This window comes from Sapajus apella, unplaced genomic scaffold, assembly GCF_009761245.1.
Source record: "Sapajus apella isolate SASKATOON/1434 unplaced genomic scaffold, GSC_monkey_1.0 scaffold180, whole genome shotgun sequence".
Lineage (NCBI taxonomy): Eukaryota > Metazoa > Chordata > Mammalia > Primates > Cebidae > Sapajus > Sapajus apella.
Genome location: NW_022437120.1, coordinates 1,350,937 through 1,367,606, shown reverse-complemented (window position 1 = coordinate 1,367,606; position 16,670 = coordinate 1,350,937). Strand labels below are relative to the sequence as shown.

General features: G+C 52.6%; 1 protein-coding gene across 14 annotated transcripts in view; it reads right to left on the bottom strand.

The window, feature by feature from the left end:
- The window catches only part of RP1L1 (RP1 like 1), a 51,563-nt gene that overhangs the window by 3,310 nt on the left and 31,583 nt on the right, over nucleotides 1–16,670 (bottom strand). For all 14 annotated transcript variants that reach the window (XM_032268365.1, XM_032268364.1, XM_032268367.1 and 11 more), the window contains exons 2-4: nucleotides 12,834–13,461; nucleotides 5,954–6,095; nucleotides 7–3,201 (exon numbers count right to left, since the gene is read on the bottom strand). In XM_032268365.1, coding sequence (XP_032124256.1) covers nucleotides 7–3,201; nucleotides 5,954–6,095; nucleotides 12,834–13,442 — 3,946 coding nt within the window. In that variant the 5' untranslated portion in view covers nucleotides 13,443–13,461. The remainder of the gene's footprint in view (nucleotides 1–6; nucleotides 3,202–5,953; nucleotides 6,096–12,833; nucleotides 13,462–16,670) is intronic.

Below are 16,670 nucleotides of genomic sequence, written 5' to 3'. Positions count from 1 at the left end.
GTTCTCCTGTTTCTTCTTTCATTTCCTCTAACTGCGCCTCTTCTCCTTGCAGTTCTCCTTCTGTTCCTTCTTTAGTTTCCTCTAACTGTGCCTCCTCTTCTTGCATTGTGTTTTCAGCCATCTGCTCCTCCCTGTCTCTTTCTGCTTCCTCCTCCTTGGTGGCACAAGCGCAGGCTGGGGAACAACAGTGCTGTTGCTTTTCCAGATCCCCTGGGTTCTCAGAGGTTCTGGAATCAGACCTCTGGTTTGAGGTTTTCAGGGACAGCTCTGTCCCCTCAGGGACCAGAGTGCCATCCATGGCACAGGGTATGCTGCTCTCCCCTGAGCCTCCAGAGCCGCTACTGATGTCCACGCCAGAGGAGGACGTGGGCGTGAAGTTCTCTGTCACAGCATGGGACCCAAGGTCTGGCAGAGCCTGGCTCCATGTGAGCTCCCAGAGGCCCGAGTCCAGCTGGTCCTGCCCAAGGTCACATCCCGGCCACAGGTCCTTCGAGATGCGGAGCAACTCCTGGTACCGAGGGGAGTCTTTGAACCTCACTTTGCTGGCAGGAGACCCAGGGTCCTCATCAAAGAACTGGAGACTGGCCAGACAGGTAATGAGGGCCCCGGCTGAGTGGCTGAGCCTCCTGGCCACAGGCCGAGACACTTCGGGCACACTGCTGGGCCGGTTGTGCTTGGAGCCCATCAGTGCCCTCATGATCTGCGTGGAGGCAGACACCCGGCCAGGAAGTGCCCGCAGGCCCACCCCACAGCTGACCGGGGCCCCTCTGTCCACTCCGGCCTCTGCAGGGGCTTCAGAAACTCCCTCTGGAGATGCCCCTTGGGGGATACCCTCTCCTGATGGGGGACCAACATCACCACTCACCGGGAGGACTCCCTCTGGCTCTAGGTCCTGTCCAGCATCCCCTTCCAGGGGCTGTTGTCTGGCGTCAGCTGGCTCCACCAGGCCTCCCAGAGCCTGGTCATCCCCAGGGTCCACCTCAGGGCCTCTCAGGCCATCCCCCGCTGCACCTGTGGTCTCGTCCACCATCTCATATGTCATGAGTACGGGCTCTTCCGGAATGTTGTCCAGCCATTCTCGGACCACCGCCTCTGGAGTCGAGCGGGGCAGCGTGCCAGGGGACATGCCGCTAGCCTCCTCCTGCCCCTGGGGGTCTCCCCGACTATCGGTCTTCTCCTGGGACAGCACCCCACACCTCACACCCTGGCTGGCGCCGCTGCTCCTAGATGCCCCTGAACTGGGGCCAGAGGACGCTGTGAGCTCTGCCTGGTGTGTCTCCTCCTCCTGCTGGCTCCCACCTGGCCCACAGGCAGCACTCCGGTGGCTGCTGCTGGTGCTGGCACAGCTGGAAGGGCGCCTCTCAGGGCAGGGCCGCCCCCTGGGTGGGGTGGGACAGTACCTGCCACACAGCCAGCGGGCCTCCAGGTAGGGTCCCCACTGGGCCTCCTGGGCCAACAGTGTCCCGGTCTGTGAGCAGGAGCGGCCTTGGTGGGGGCCTAATGCCCCTTGCTCAGGCCGTTCAACCTGCAGAACCAATGGCAAGGAAGGCTGCGGGGTGTCCCTGGCCTGATCCCCCAGGCTGGCCGCCCCAGATTTTGGGCAGGAGTTGGATGTGTGAGGCTGCATGGGGGCCGGTGAGCATGTCCTGGACCCTGCCTCCCCTGCCCACCCAGCAGAGGGAACGTTGTTGGGGGAGATCCCAGAGGCACAGTCCGGGTGGCCTCCAGGGGTGACAGTGGCACTGCTGGTTCCCAGAAGGTCCTGGGAAGGAAAAGAGCCCGAGGAGGGAGGTCTCAGGTCCCTGGAGGCTTGTGTCCTGGAGCTCGATGAGCTTCCAGAAGATCGTGGCACTGAGCCATCCCGGCAGGCCCTTCGCTGCTGAGGAGGCCTCGGCACTTGCTTGGTTGCAGGGGAGTCCAGCGGGCTGTGGGTACCCCTGCAGTAGCGACACTGCCTGGGAGAGTCTCTTGGGGCCACTCGGCCAAGGCCAGGGCTGCTGGGTGAGGACACCACACTGGCCCGGCTCTTGTGCCTTCTCCGCCTCTGCTGGGCTGAAGTGCAGGTGGGAGGGGTGGAAGAGGCTCCTTCCGAGTCCCAGGAGCTGGAAAGGCCCGAAGCCAGAGGCTCCCTCATCACAGATGCACCGCTGGCCTGCTGGTGCTCGGTGCCATGTCCTGGCATCTCCGCCTGCAGGTCCTCACTCCTTAAAGATGAAAGACTCAGGGCTGGAGAACCCAGGACGCCTCCCTCAGTGGCCTCCTGCTGGGAGGTCTCAGCCCTTACCTTGCCCAGGCAGCCCCGGGTCCGCCCGCCCCATTCGCTGGATCCTTCCCTGCTGCTGGCTGATGAGTCCGAAGAAGTCCCCTCCTCACTCTGGGCCCTGGATGTTAGGCGGCTGCCTTGCTCTGGGCTGCCCAGCCATGCTCCGTCTGTGCACATGCTGGGCTCCTCACCCAGCCTCCCGCCAGCTTCCCACTCGGCCCCTCTCCGGGCAGAGGAGCTGCCACTGTCCATCCTGTCTTCTGGGATCCTGGGGCAGCAGGAAGAGTCTGGCTCTGAGCCCTCGGGGTGGCCGGTGCTGGAGGCGGGGCTGGCGCTGTCCTGGCTGCATCTCTCCCTCCCGGGAGCCCTGCAGTCCCACAGGCCACTGCAGCGGACGTGCTGGGCCAGTCCCCACCTTTTCCGAGCTGCCACTCTCTCTCCCTGGGAGGCATGCAGGGGATTCGTCCAGATTTCATACTTGGGCCCTGGATGCCCACCTCGGCCAAAGGCTTCCCCGCATCCCACCCTGCAGGGCCGGGGTCCCCACACCCCAGGCTGTGAGAAGCCCCAGGGGTAGCCCTCCCACACATAGCAGAGAGGGTCCACCTCCCCCAGAACGGGGTCCTCCCCGCCGGCTGTGCTGAGGGCGGTGGCCCGGCCCATCCTCCGGGACCACAGAAGTGTGTCCTCGCCAACCAGGTGGAAGCGGACTTTCATCTCCACGGACAGGCTGCCGTCCTCGTTCATGCGGACCTTCTTCTTCATGTCATCGCCGGCCACCAGCGGGCCCGGCTGCGCCGGCGTGTCTTGAGGGTGCCTGTCAGGAGCAGGGCCCGCCAGCAGGTCACTGGGACCAGGCCTCTCTGGCAGCTGTGGCCTGCTGCCTGACTGGGACCGTGAATGGATCACGCTCGGCTTGGTCTTTGGCCCCCAGCTCCCTGGCATGCAGCAAAGAGGAAAAGAAAAGAGGAAAAGATGATATAGTCATGAGCCTGCCACCACCTGGATACCACCACTGCCTCCAAAATGCACGGTAAGGGCCAGGCGCAGTGGCTCATGCTGGTAATCCAAGCACCCAACCGAGGCGGGAGGACTGCCTGAGCTCAGGGTTTCAAGACCAGCCTGGGCAACATAATGAGACGCCAACTCTACAAAAAAAAAAAGTTAAAAAATAATTAGCTAAGCATGGTAGTATGCCCTACAGTCCCAGCTTCCTAGCTACTTGGAAGGCTGAGGCGGGAGAATCCCCTGAGTCCCAGAGTTCGAGGCTGCAGTGAGCTGTGTGCCACTGCACTCCAACCTGGATGACAGAGTGAGACCATTAAAAAAAAAAAAAGAGCATGTTAAGGGCAGAGCTGTTCTAGAATGACAATCCACAGAGCTACCAGTCTGTGAACTGGCATCGTCTAGCAAGGAGAACTTGAGCCTGAATTCAGTCTCAACTCTGCCACTTCCTAGCTGCGTAGTTTTTGGCAGAGCCTGTTTTCTCAACCGTAAAATAAGCATAATAATATTGATGGAGTCGGTTCATATTAATGCATGGCCATACATATAAAACTTCCTCCATCGTTGCTGGCACACAGTAGGCTCTCGAGAGATGCACACTTGGCAGGCAGAGCGGCAGTGCCCAGAGCTTGCTCCTAGCCCTCCTCATGCCCACCGCCAGCTCAGAAGGTGAAATCGATAAACTGCTGCATATGACCCTGATTGTTAACTGTTATATGCCCTGCGATTATTAGTGGTGATTTATCACCCTAACCCTCATCAAGCTCCTGGGTTGATAATTGATTGCAGGGAAAGACCCGGCTGCACGGTATCAGGTCCTGCTAGTCAAGCCTGCACCCCAGCCATGAAAGAGAGAAGAAAGGGCCGCTGGGGATGCAAAGGAGTGGCTCTAAGGAAGGATGCACCAGGCATGGTGGCTCACACCTGTAATCCCGGCACTTTGGGAGGCCAAGGCAGGTGGATCACCTGAGGTCAGGAGTTCGAGACCAGCCTGACCAACGTGGGGAAACCCCGTCTCTATTAAAAATGCAAAAAAATAGCTGGGGGTTGTGGCAGGTGCCTGTAATTCCAGCTACTTGGGAGGCTGAGGTACGAAAATTGCTGGAACCCAGGAGGCGGAGGTTGCAGTAAGCCAAGATCACGTTACTGCACTCCAGCCTAGGTGATAGAGCAAGACTCTGTTTCAAAAAAAGAAAAAAAAAAAAAGGATGAATGAATGAAGCCCTTAAGTGCTTTCGAATTTCATCTTCAGAGCCAACACGCGGCAAGAGGGTAGTGCTAGCAGAGGCTGAGTCTACAGTTAGCAAAAGAATAGACCCCAGGTGCACATCTGGGCAGAAGATGGTTTTGCCCAGTCCTGCCCCCCCACAGGGGCCAAATGAGGCTGAGGACTCCTCCAGGGAGGGGCCCAGAGTAAATTGTCCTTGTGCCTCCACTACCTGTCCTACAGGGATCACTGAGCCTGTCCTTGTTGGTATTTGCTGAGCTTTTCACAAAGGATAGTAAGTACTTTGTTTAGTAAGTACTTTGTTTACTCATCACATTTTTCCATTATCAAACTGCATTTGTTAATTGTGCTTTTAAAAACTAAGTGTGTGTGGTTTTAAAGAATAACATAGTACAGACTGGCTCATTGGCTGGCTGGCTGGCTGGATGACCCATGGCCTTGGTTAGTTTTAGTTCTTTTGCCCCCGTGCAGGCCACCACTGTTGCCTGAGACTGTTGTGACCATGAAAGGATGTCACAACACACACAGCCCATTGCTGCCATGATGTCATGCCCACTGCAGTTGTTCCTTTTTGAGACAGGGTCTCTGTTGCCTGGGCTGGAGAGCAGTGGCGTGACCATGACTTACTGAAGTCTCAAACTCCTGGGCTCAAATGATCCTCCCACCTCTGCCTCCTAAGTAGCTGGGACCACAGGCATGTGCCACCATGCCTGGCTAATTTGTTCATTTACTTATTTATTTTTTCGGTAAAGGCAGGGTCTTGCTCTGTTGTCTAGGCCTGTCTTGAACTCCTGGGCTCAAGTGATCTTCCTGCCCTGGCCTCCCAAACTGCTGGGATTACAGGTGTGAGCCTCTGCGCCTGTGGTTCTTAATAAAATTTATTTTAGATTCTAGAAATTTCAAGTTCAAGATGTCTTAATCCCTGTTCTATTTATTTATTTATTTAGAGACAGGCTCCCTTCTCTGCCATCCAGGCTGGACTGAAGTGGTACAATCACGGCTCACTGCAGCCTCAACCGCACAGGCTCAAGTGATCCTCCCACCTCAGACTCTCAAGTAGCTGGAACTATAGGCATGTGCCATTATGCCTGGCCAAATTTTTTGTATTTTTTTGTAGCGACAGAGTCTTATTATGTTGCCCAGGTTGGTGGACTCAAGCAGTCCTCTCACTTTGGCCTCCCAAAGTGCTGAAATTACAGACATGAGCCACTGTACCCAGCCTCTGTTCCTTTTATACGCCAAGCACTGCCTTCTCCTATCTCAGTCAAATGTTCAACCCAAGTGAGGCTGACAGTGATGAGAAGAAGGAAGAGGCAAGAGAGATCCCAAAATGACTGGGATACCTAAGATTTGGGGCCAAAGGGAAGTTTCCCAAATTATCTGGAAGGTATCCACTCAGCCCTACTGAACCACCATCCAGGGCAAATCAGATGGGAGAAATTCAAACACCAACTCACCGTTTTTGTTTCTTGAAGTCAGCCCAGATAAAGTTCCAGCCTCACTTCTCCTGGCATTTTCCATGGCTGGAGGTCTGAAGGCCTCATACCCGGCGCATACCAGCACAGAGGGGCTGTGCAGCAGGGCCTGCAGTGAGTCCACCTGAGGGAGGGCGAGGGGTCAGGAGGCCTGGGCTGCAGACACCCTCTGTCCAAGGCCTGGGGGAGGAAGGCCAGTCTCGCCAGCCCTGTCCTGATTTCTGCCCATCTCACCCCAGTTTCCTGGTCCAAGGAGGAGTCTTTTCCACTCCCCCTAGCACCTCCATCACTAGCTGGGGGCTGAGGTCCCACCACCATGATCTCCCGCTCTAACTATACCCCTCCCTCCACCAGATGTGAGGCCTGTGATCGAAGGTCACTCTGGATGCCGCTGCTGCGAAAGACGTCTGCAGGCTGCGTCTCTGCCCACATGTCCAGCCTCTAGAACATGTATTCCCTGAAGCAGCCAGAGCAGCACCTGCTCCAGCTCCCACAGGGAGGCCCGATTCACTCTCTCACCCTTTTCCCAAACGGAGGAGCCTCTGTGCTGCCTGACCTGTGTTTTCTAGTACAATCTGAGTCTGTTGCCTCTTCCTCTGCCCAAGTGGTGGGAAGAGGGGCTAGGCACCACTCTCCCTGCAGGGACCCCTTCTCTTCCAGACTCCTGCAATGGTATCTAAGGTCCTGACCCTCCCCAGACCCATCAGGATGTCCTCTACCCACTGCTGGGCTCAGGGCAGGCCATGTCACTGCAGTACTCCTTTGCAGTAGACAGGTCCCTGGACCCAGAGGCCCCTGCAGATCTCAGGGTTTGCACTGTTGATGGGATTACATTGTAATTAGCAATGCTGGGGAACGTATCTCCATCTTTAAAGCATAGAGCATGTTCTTTTTCATTTTCTAAAATTAGAAGGGTACGCTCATTAACAAAAAAAATGAAAGAGGAAACATTACATTATCTTTCCCAAAAATATGTCATAGAAATGTGTTGTCCACTAGGTCTTTCAGCCTAGCAAATTAGAAGTTGGTTTTAAATGACTAGGTCCATGGCTTCTTTGCCTTTTGGCTAAGACCAAGTGTAAATGACTAGGTCCATTTTTTCTTTGATTTAGATTTCTAGTCCATCAAAAAAATACAAACATGACCCAAGTCTATGAATTCATAGATGCAGCCATGCTTCTAGGGAATCAGACTCTCCAGGAAAGAAGAAAATATTAAAGACTAAATGATGCTCCCACTCCTAGGGAGAGGCAGAAGCCTAAAATCCACAGGAAAAGGAGCATTTTCAAGAACAACTATCCGGGAGGGAACGCGAACGTTGATAATCATGTTTTGATTCTTCCTGGGGAGAAAGGAGGTCATTATGTTTACAGAAACTCTAACAGCTCTGCAATAAGTCTAGGTGAAAATACCCTAACGTCTTTCCTCCGGTTCACTCATATTGTGCCAGCTCTCTCCATCACCGCACCCACTAAATTGTAGCTAACTCAAGGTAGGGATCTTGTCTCATTTGTCTGTTTATACGGCACACGCTAGTCCATGGTAATGCACGCCAACTCAAAAGCATCCTTGCATTACATTGCAATTAGCAATGCTTGCGGATGTATTTCCATCTTTAAAGCACAAGGCATGTTCTTTTTCCTTTTCCAAACATGTTAGCTCTATCATTTGCCACCCAGGCAACTAGGAGCAAATTATTTAATCTCTGTGCTTGACTTTTCTTATCTGTCCCAAGGGGATAATAATATCAGCTACCAGCCAAATGCAGTGGCTCACATCTGTAATCTCAGAACTTTGAGAGGCTGAGGCAGGTAGATCCCTTGAGCCCAGGAGTTTGAGATCAGCCTGGGCAATATGGTGAAACCCTGTTTCTACTAAAAAATACCAATAAAATTAGCCAGGCGTAGTGGCATGTGACTGCAATTCCAGCTGCTTGGGAGGCTGAGGTGGAAGGATCACTTGAGCCCAGGAGGTCGAGGCCGCAATGAGCTGAGATTGTGCTACTACACTTCAGCCCGGGCAACAGAGTCAGAGGCTGTCTCAAATATTAATAATAATAAAGAATAATAGTAATATATCAGGTACCTGGTGAGTTTGTGTGGTGAATGCTAAGCCCTAGACCAGCTACTTCTATCCCACTGTTTCTGGTGTGCTTTCCAGTACTGCAGAGATTTCTTTGTTTGTTTTGGTTTTGTTTGTTTGTTTGTTTTTGAGACTGAGTCTTGCTCAGTCGCTCAGGCTGGAGTGCAGTGGTGCAACCTCCACCTCCCAGTTCCAAGCGATTCTTCTGCCTCAGCCTCCGAGTAGCTGGGACTACAGGCATGCACAACCATGCCAGGCTAATTTTGAATTTTTTGTAGAGTTGGAGTTTCCCCATGTTGGCCAGGCTGGTCTCGAACTTCTGACCTCAAGTGATCCACCTGCCTTGGCCTCCCAAAGTGCTGGGATTACAGGTGTGAACCACCACACTTGGCCCAGGACTGCAGAGTTTAGAAAGCTGCCAGCCCATTTCCTGAACTCCCTTGCAGCTTGGTGTCTAAATGCAAAATAAGTCTCACTAATTAGATGCACTTGTGCAGGGCGTGGAACATGGCGGCGAAGCAGAGGTCATCTTCCTTTTGTTCCTGACTCTTGCCACAAGCAAAATGAAGTCAAAGATGCAGAGAGACGTGTGCCGCTGAGACGGCAAAAGATGCCCTCGTTGTTCTAGTACCCGTCATCTTCCCATCTGGGATCCCAGCAATGGTGGGGTAATTCAGAGCTCAGTCACTCCAGAGGCAATCCCCAAAACCCCCTTTCCTCATTTCGTAGACACCACTGACAGGTTGGTCTGAAGCATTCTGGGAGTCTTTTCCAGGACCCAGCCTGTGCTCCTCCAGCCTTTCAGTGAATCTCTAAGCATCAAACACTCTGAGTGTAATTCCTTCCTGCTTAAGATGCTGGGAGAGGATTCTGTTTCCCGTACTGAAGCATGGCTGACACAGAGTATCACATCGGAGGCGGCCACAGGCAATGGACCTTCAAAGATAGGAATCTGGGATTCATGTTCTCATCTGGATGATGTGAAGGTGGTGATAAACTGGTGACAATGGGGCATTCGTAGTATGTGGCACACAAGTGACAACATAGTTCTTAGATGATCCCCTCTGATAGTAGAAAGCAGTGCTTCCTGAGAGCAGGACTTGGACCCTCCACTGGCTGTGGGGATAGCCTCTTCGAATGAGAGTGAGAACTGCAAGGGCTATGGAGTGGGCTGGCCACTTCCAACTTTTGAAAAATGGCAAGTTCAAGGTCTAAGCCCTAACTCGAGGATGGCCAGAGGACCTGGGGGCTTCTGCAACTGCTGTCAAAGAGTCTCTTTTCTCTTGTTGCCAAAACTCAAATGCAGAACTGCTTCTGCTGGTGGCTGAAAGACAACTGAACCCGGTGTTAGGTGTGCCATCAAGCCATAAAGCAGGGGTGCTGTGCGGAGTGGACCCTGATCACCAGGTGGAGGTGACACAGACTAGATCAGGGTCAAGAAGCTTGACTGAGGCATCAGTAAGTTGCTCGAGCAGGGGGCCCACACCCCAGCTCACCTGCTCCTGCCGTGTTTCCATCCCTCCTCAGCACACACCTATGACTTCCTAGGAAATTCCCCGTCCCAGCTAACTGAAGAAGAAAAGATTCTATTCTGGCTTTCAGACAGTTGCCGAGAGTATGCTGACATGACCAAGGGGTGGCTGCTGTGTTGATAGACTCGCTTGGGCCATGAAGGGCAGTGGGGAAGGAAAACCCAGGGGACAGAGTGATTTGGTGACTACTTGGAAGAAGCAATGGCAAGAGGTTCTAGAGTAATTTATGGGCAGTGGGCAGTGGTTAGCAGTTAAATCTGACAATCAAGGGACTTGAAGGAAGGGGACTGGAGGATGGGTGACAGGAAGTCCAGAGACGAATCTGAATGGATCACTCAGAACTGGCCCAGAGGGTGAGAACATTGGTGACCCCCGTGCATGTTTACCAAAAGATGAAAATCCTGTGGATACACTGACCAGCTCTGCAAAGTCAACCATCTGCTTCCTCCAGCCACCCCAGGTATGCTCAGGCAGCTCCTGAACAAAGTGGCAAAGAGGCTTCAACTAGCAGCAGACGCTCCACCTCATTCAAGCAAACCTCGCTGCCCCCTCTGCTCATGGCCTGATCTGCTAAGAGCAGAGACCCAGTGATTCATATCAGACCTTGAGGGACGCAGCCAGACCCCTGGTGGAAACCTAATGACATCAAACCGCTCTGATATGGTGGTGTTCAGCAATCTGTGCCCACTGTAACAGACACCTGCTTCACAGGTAGATTTTGAACCTGGCCCATCATCCTTCTCTGCCCTCCATGGACTCACCGAATGCCTTGCTCATCCTTGCCAAAACCCAGGAAGATCCATGCAAAGTTCCATCCAAATGACTGATTTTATAGCAAAGATGTGAGATGGGCTAACACCCATGGAACTCACTGTGTGGCCATGTACCCCATCACCCAAAGCAGCTCTAACTTATGAAACAATAGAATATTCTATGGAAGACCCAGTTTGGGCAGCAGCTAGAAGACGTCACTTTATGATGTTGGAATGTTGTCTTACAGGATGTGATATGTGCTCTGAACTACCAACTGATACTTAGTGCTGTTTCTCTGGCAATAAGACACCTGTGACCTCACTGCACACATTCTGCTTTCCATCCCAACAGTTTTGGTCTCTGCAAGCTATACAGTGAATCCCATGGGTGTTGGTCCACTCTCTCACTTCTTTTGCTATAAAATTAGTTCTCCGGATAGAAGTGATCTGCATGGGTTATGGCATAGGTTTGGCAGGCTCAGGACCCAAGGGAGAATGATGCTTCTTAGAAGACACAAGAGTGGGCTGGACATGGTGGCTCACACCTGTAATCTCAGCACTTTGGGAGGCCGAGGTGTGTGGATCACCTGAGGTCGGGAGTTTGAGACCAGCGTGGCCAACATGGTGAAACTTCATCTCTACTAAAAATATGAAAATTAGCCAAGTATAGTGGTGGGCTCCTGTAATTCCAGCTACTTGGGAGCCTGATGCAAGAGAATCACTTGAATTTGTGAGGCCAAGGTTGCAGTGAGCCGAGATTGCACCACTGCACTCCAGCCTGGGCAATAAGAGTGAGAGTCTGTCTCTAAAAAGAAGGACTAGGAGGAGGGGGCGGGGGAGAAGGAGGAGGAGGAGGATGAACAACAATAACAACAACAACACAACAGTGGCCCCGTGGAGCTGAAAACTGAAATAGTTGCCTTGGACATACAAGGCTTCTCATGACAATAAACCAACAGGCAACAAGGAGATCCTGTGTTGGATGGGGTGGTTGGTTCTGATTGTCCAAGGGAGAAATAGAGCTATTACATAATGGGACAGGGAAGAAGTCACCTGTTTCCCAGGCAGCCTATTGGCTGTCATGTCCAGGGGTAAACACGAACACAAGACCACAGCAGCCCCATCTAGTGAGGAACCCCAAGGGCTCAGACTTCTCGGGAAAATGGTTCAGTCACTCTGCCAGGTACATAACCATAATCAGCTGAGGTGCTGGTGGGAGACAGAGGAACAGGGAGTGAGTGGAAAGAAGCTTTAAACACCAACAACGGCCTTGTGGTAGATAATTTTCTTCACAGCTCTGCTAGGTATACATATTCATCAGTTTCCCTTTTCTTTGCTCTTTATTTCCTATACTACTTTGATGGTGCTGGACTACATAAGTAGACCTTGAGATAAGGGGATATCAAGGTGAGGTTGTCACAGAATAGAAGACGAAGGGTCAGTGACAATGTGACTGGGGGAAGCAGGTGAAAGGGTTTCTGATTGTAGGAGGAGAGCTCTATTACTACATGAGTGCAAGTTACTGTAGCTGATGTTTATGATGAAGGTTTTGTAATGACATTATGATTTTTTTTTTTTTTGAAACAAAGTCTGGCTCTGTCACCCAGGCTGGAGTGCAGTGTGGGATCTTGGCTCACTGCAGCCTCTGCCTCTCAGGTTCCAGCAATTCTCCTGTGTCAGCCTCCCAAGTAGCAGGGATTACAGGCATGTGCCACCATGCCTGGCTAATTTTTGTATTTTTAGTAGAGATGGGGTTTCACCATGTTGGCCAGGCTGGTCTCGAACTCCTGACCTCAGGTGATCTGCCCGCCTCATCCTCCCAAAGTGCTGGGATTACTGGTGTGAGCCACCACATCCAGTGACGTTTATGAAGGTGGAATGGTGCATACAGATGTTAAGTAGCAACAGGACTGAATCTTGAGGAGACTGAATTAGATCAGTCAACCTCCATCATCAATTCTGCCCACCTTTCATGGAAATTCATGTTCTGCAGAACCTGGAAAGGCAAAAATTACATCCATGGACGTCCCTGAACTCAATAATCATAGCGGCTTCCAGCAGAGGTAGTAGCTTCCTGCATGTGCTGGGAGCCATTCCTGCAGACCCAGCTTCCAATTCAACCTCTGGCTTCCCAAAGATTTGGAAGCCCTCCAATGCCCTGTATTAAATCACTTTCTAATTAAGGTACCTTGAGTGGTTTCTGTTTCCTGCACTGAACTCCTGCATTAATAGGTTATTAGATAAGACAACAACAAGAGTACACAAGGCACAATGCCTGGCACTTACCATATCCTCTCTCAATGCAACTAAAAACATGAATCACAACTGCTTGTTGATTAATTGACTTGACTGAACATCTCCATGCTATTCATGTTTAGTTAGTAGGAGGGCAATCAAGTGCCGTTTTTAAGGAATAATCTCCCTCTTCCACGTGAATATTTTGACTTGGGGGTCTAAAGAACTTTTTCAAGGAACCATCAGACCCCGACGGCCTACCTTTTTCCCGCTGGTTGTGTACACCTGCTTCACAGGAAAGCACAACAGATCTGAGGCTTTGCTGAGAAAGGCAGCCAGGCTTCTCATATTCCTGTGACTGAGGACCACTGTCTGCTGGAGGCGAGGGTCTGTGTTCTTAACCAACAGTATCTTCCGGGGAGTTTTAAGACTCTTCCGGGAGGAGGATGTTCCTGGGGTTTCACGCCGGCCTTTGATATCCCGCAAATGTGGAGCAGTGGGGCTTCTCCCCTGTGGCCAGCCTGGCCCACTGGGGGTCTTGGGGGGCTTCTTATCAGAGCATAGATAGCAGCCACCATCTTCCAGCTGCTCCAGGGCACTGAGGCTGTGCAGGCCCCGGGGTGTGGTGACAGAGCGCACCCCAAAGGAGAGAGGCATGCGCTGAGAGAGCTCGTCCATGAGGGCGCTAAAGGTCTTAAAGGCGCGCTGGTGAACGGCTAGGCGGACCCCAGCAAACTGTGGATCCCCTCGCTTGAGGAAGGTAATCTTCTTGGCTGGAGTGACCTTGGTGACCGAGGGGGTGCGAGCCACAGAGGGCAGGAGGCACTCACGGTGGCTTGGGGCCTGGGTATCCCTTGGCGTGATGTTCATGATGTGGGGGCTCTGGTAGCTGTAACAGGTCAGAGAAAGAGGGGTCAGAGAGCAGGTTGGGAGACTGGCATTTTCTGTCTCTCCCCTTCTTTGTAGAGGTGCTTCCAGCGCACCCCAAATGTGTTCCACTCCACTATGGAAAGGCAGGTGAATCTATTTGGATGGAATAGAAGGAAAGACAGAAGTTGGGCATGGTACAGATCTGTGTTCAAATCCCAGCCTCGTGGACTGCTTGAGTTCAGGAGTTCAAGACCAGCTTGGGCAACATGGCAAAACCCCATCTCTACTAAAAATACAAAAAATAGCCAGGGTGGTGTACACCTGTGGTCCCAGCTACTCAGGAGGCTGAGGTGGGAGGATGGTTGGAGCCTGGCAAGTTAAGGCTGCAGTGAGCCATGATCATGCCACTGCATTCTAGGCTGGGCAATATGGCAAGACCCCGTCTCAAAAAAAAAAAAAAAAAATTCCAGCCCCACCACCTATTCCTGTGTGGCCCAGAAGGTTAAGGATGTGATCTGGATTTTGGTGGCCCCCATCTGTAAAATGCAGCTGTAGCCACTCTGCTCTGCATAGTGGTTATGATCATCAGATGAGTCTAGACATGAAAGTACCTGACACTGAGCAAGTATCTATCTATCTATCTATCTACCTATATTTTTTTGAGACAGAGTCTCGCTCTGTCACCCAGGCTGGAGTGCAGTGGTGCACTCTTAGCTTACTACAACCTCCACCTCCCGGGTTCAAGCGATTTTTGCGCCTCAGCCTCCTGAGTAGCTGGGATCACAGATATATGCCACCACACCCAGCTAAGTTTTGTATTTTTTTGTAGAGACAGGGTTTTGCCATGTTTGCCAGGCTGGTCTCGAACTCCTGACCTCAGGTGATCCACCCACCTCGGCCTCCCAAAGTGCTGGAATTACAGGTGCGAGCCACCATGCCCGGCAATAAATCTTTACTTCTTTCCTTCCTGTTGTTTCTCTTGCCCACTTCTACCAACCTTGAACTTTTCTGAATAGCATTTTAGCAGTTTGTCTCTAAGGAAGTGAGTAAGTGAAGAGAAGACCATGAAACAGAGGTACGAAGGCCGGACAGAGACTCAGGAGGCTTGGGCAGCACACCCCACTCGTGAGGTCTCCCTGTGCGGCCCCTGGGGGTTCTTGCCTCTTTGGACTCCCCCTCTCCAGATGTTCTGTGAAAGGGCTAGAGTGGAAGGCACGGGTCCCAAGCCACGCAGGGACAGGAGTGCAGACAGGGAGACTTGGAGCTCTGTGTCCTTAACCCAAATGGGGAGACACTGTTTGACGCTGTGTGTCTTCTGCATTATATATTGAGGTTTGCTTTCATGTAACCATGATACTGCATCTTACATTTCCCCGAAGTCTGTGCAAGGTGCACGATAAATCCTATAGGTGAATATCTCGGCCACTGCCGCCAGCATGGGAGAGGGGGCTCAGAGCTGCTGTGGGAAGTCAAGGCCATTCTCCCATAGTCCGTTCCTGCTCCCACTTCCTGCCAGAGGGGAGCCCACAGCCTCACATGGGGCTGCACAGGCCTTCTGTGCTCTTCCCAGCCCAGGAGGCCACACCTGCTCTGGGCGCCTCACCTCCCGCTTCTTGCCCACATGAGAATTCCCCATTCCCACCAGGCTGCCTGGCTGCAAGGGTTTCCTACAAGGTGGCCCCTACCTCGCTTTCCTTCTTCGCAGATTTTTACTCAGCCCCCACGAGCCCAGGGAACCCCCCCTCTTCATTACAGCTCCTCCTCTGGGCCTGTGCCCTTTCTGGCCACCTCCACCAGGGCCCGGGAGGCAGAACCTCTGCTCCCCAGGGCTCCGGCCCCGCATTCTGCACAGAGTCGGGCCTGAGAAACGCACACAGATGAGGAAAGCTGATGCTTCCTAGAGCCAGGACTGTTGCAAGCTGGCCCTGAGCACTTACCAGGGGCAAGGAGTCGTCCCAGCTTACAGGTGGGTCAGCCCAGGACCCCTGTTGGTGTGCAAGGCCATGGGCAGCAGTGGTCTTCCCTGCCGTGGCTATTGTGCCATTTCCAGGGTAACTGGGGCCCCCATCTCCCCTTCTCACCCTCTTCTCCATGTAGCCCTATTTGTCCTAAGGGAAAAATCTCCTCTCTCTTTTTCAAAATCGTGGTGCAGAAAAAGACCTGATAATCTGCCCTCATCTCTGACACAAGCTTTAAAATTAGCTGGGCCACCTCCTCCCACCTAACTTTAATCCTTGGAAGCTGCTGTTCCCAGCCCTCAGCTAACCTCCCTGCCAGGCTGGAGCACTTCCCCCAGACGCTGCTGTGGGACAGCCCTTCTTCTAGCATCTTTCATTTGTACCTGGCACTGTGAGCATCCATCTGGCGCACGCTGAGGGAGCTAAAGAAATGAAGCCTGCCTTGTCCCCAGTGTCACTGTGTCTCTCAGCACCATGTCCCCAGCATAACTGTATTATGTATCTTCATTTCCCCTGGAATCACTGTATCCCAGGAACACCATGTCCCCAGCTTCACCCTGGCCCTAGTGTGATCATGTCCCTCAGCACCATGAGGTCTTCAGCATCACTGTGTTCCCAGCATTACAATGTCCCAGCATCACATGTCCTAAGTGTCACCATGTCTTTAGCATTACAATGTCCCAAGCATCACAATGTGCCGGGTGCCCAGCACCACAATTACATCCCCAGCACTGCCATGTTTTCACCCTCACAATGTCACCAGCACTGCCATGCTCACCATTACTGTGTACCCAGCACCACCATGTCTTCAGTGTCACCATGTCCCCCAGCACTGCCATGTCCCCAAAATGACCATGTCCTTCAGCATTACCATATACCCAGCACCTCCATGTTCCCAATACTTCCATGAACCCAGCATTACCATGTCCCCAGCACTTCCAGGTCCCCAGCACCTCCATGTCCCCAAATACCTCCATGAACTTGGCATTACCATGTCCCCAAAATGACCATGTCCTCCAGCATTACCATATCCCAGCACCTCCATGTCCCCAATACCTCCATGAACCCAGCACTAGCACATCCCCAGCACCATCATATCTCTAGCACCACCATGTCCCCAGCATCACCATGCTCCCAGAGTCACATGCCTTCAGAGTCACCATGTCCCCAGAACCACTGTGAAGCCAGAACTACTGTGTCCCCAGCATAACCATGTCCCCAGTACCTCCATGTCCCCAGAATCATGTCCCCAGCACCTCCATGTCCCCAG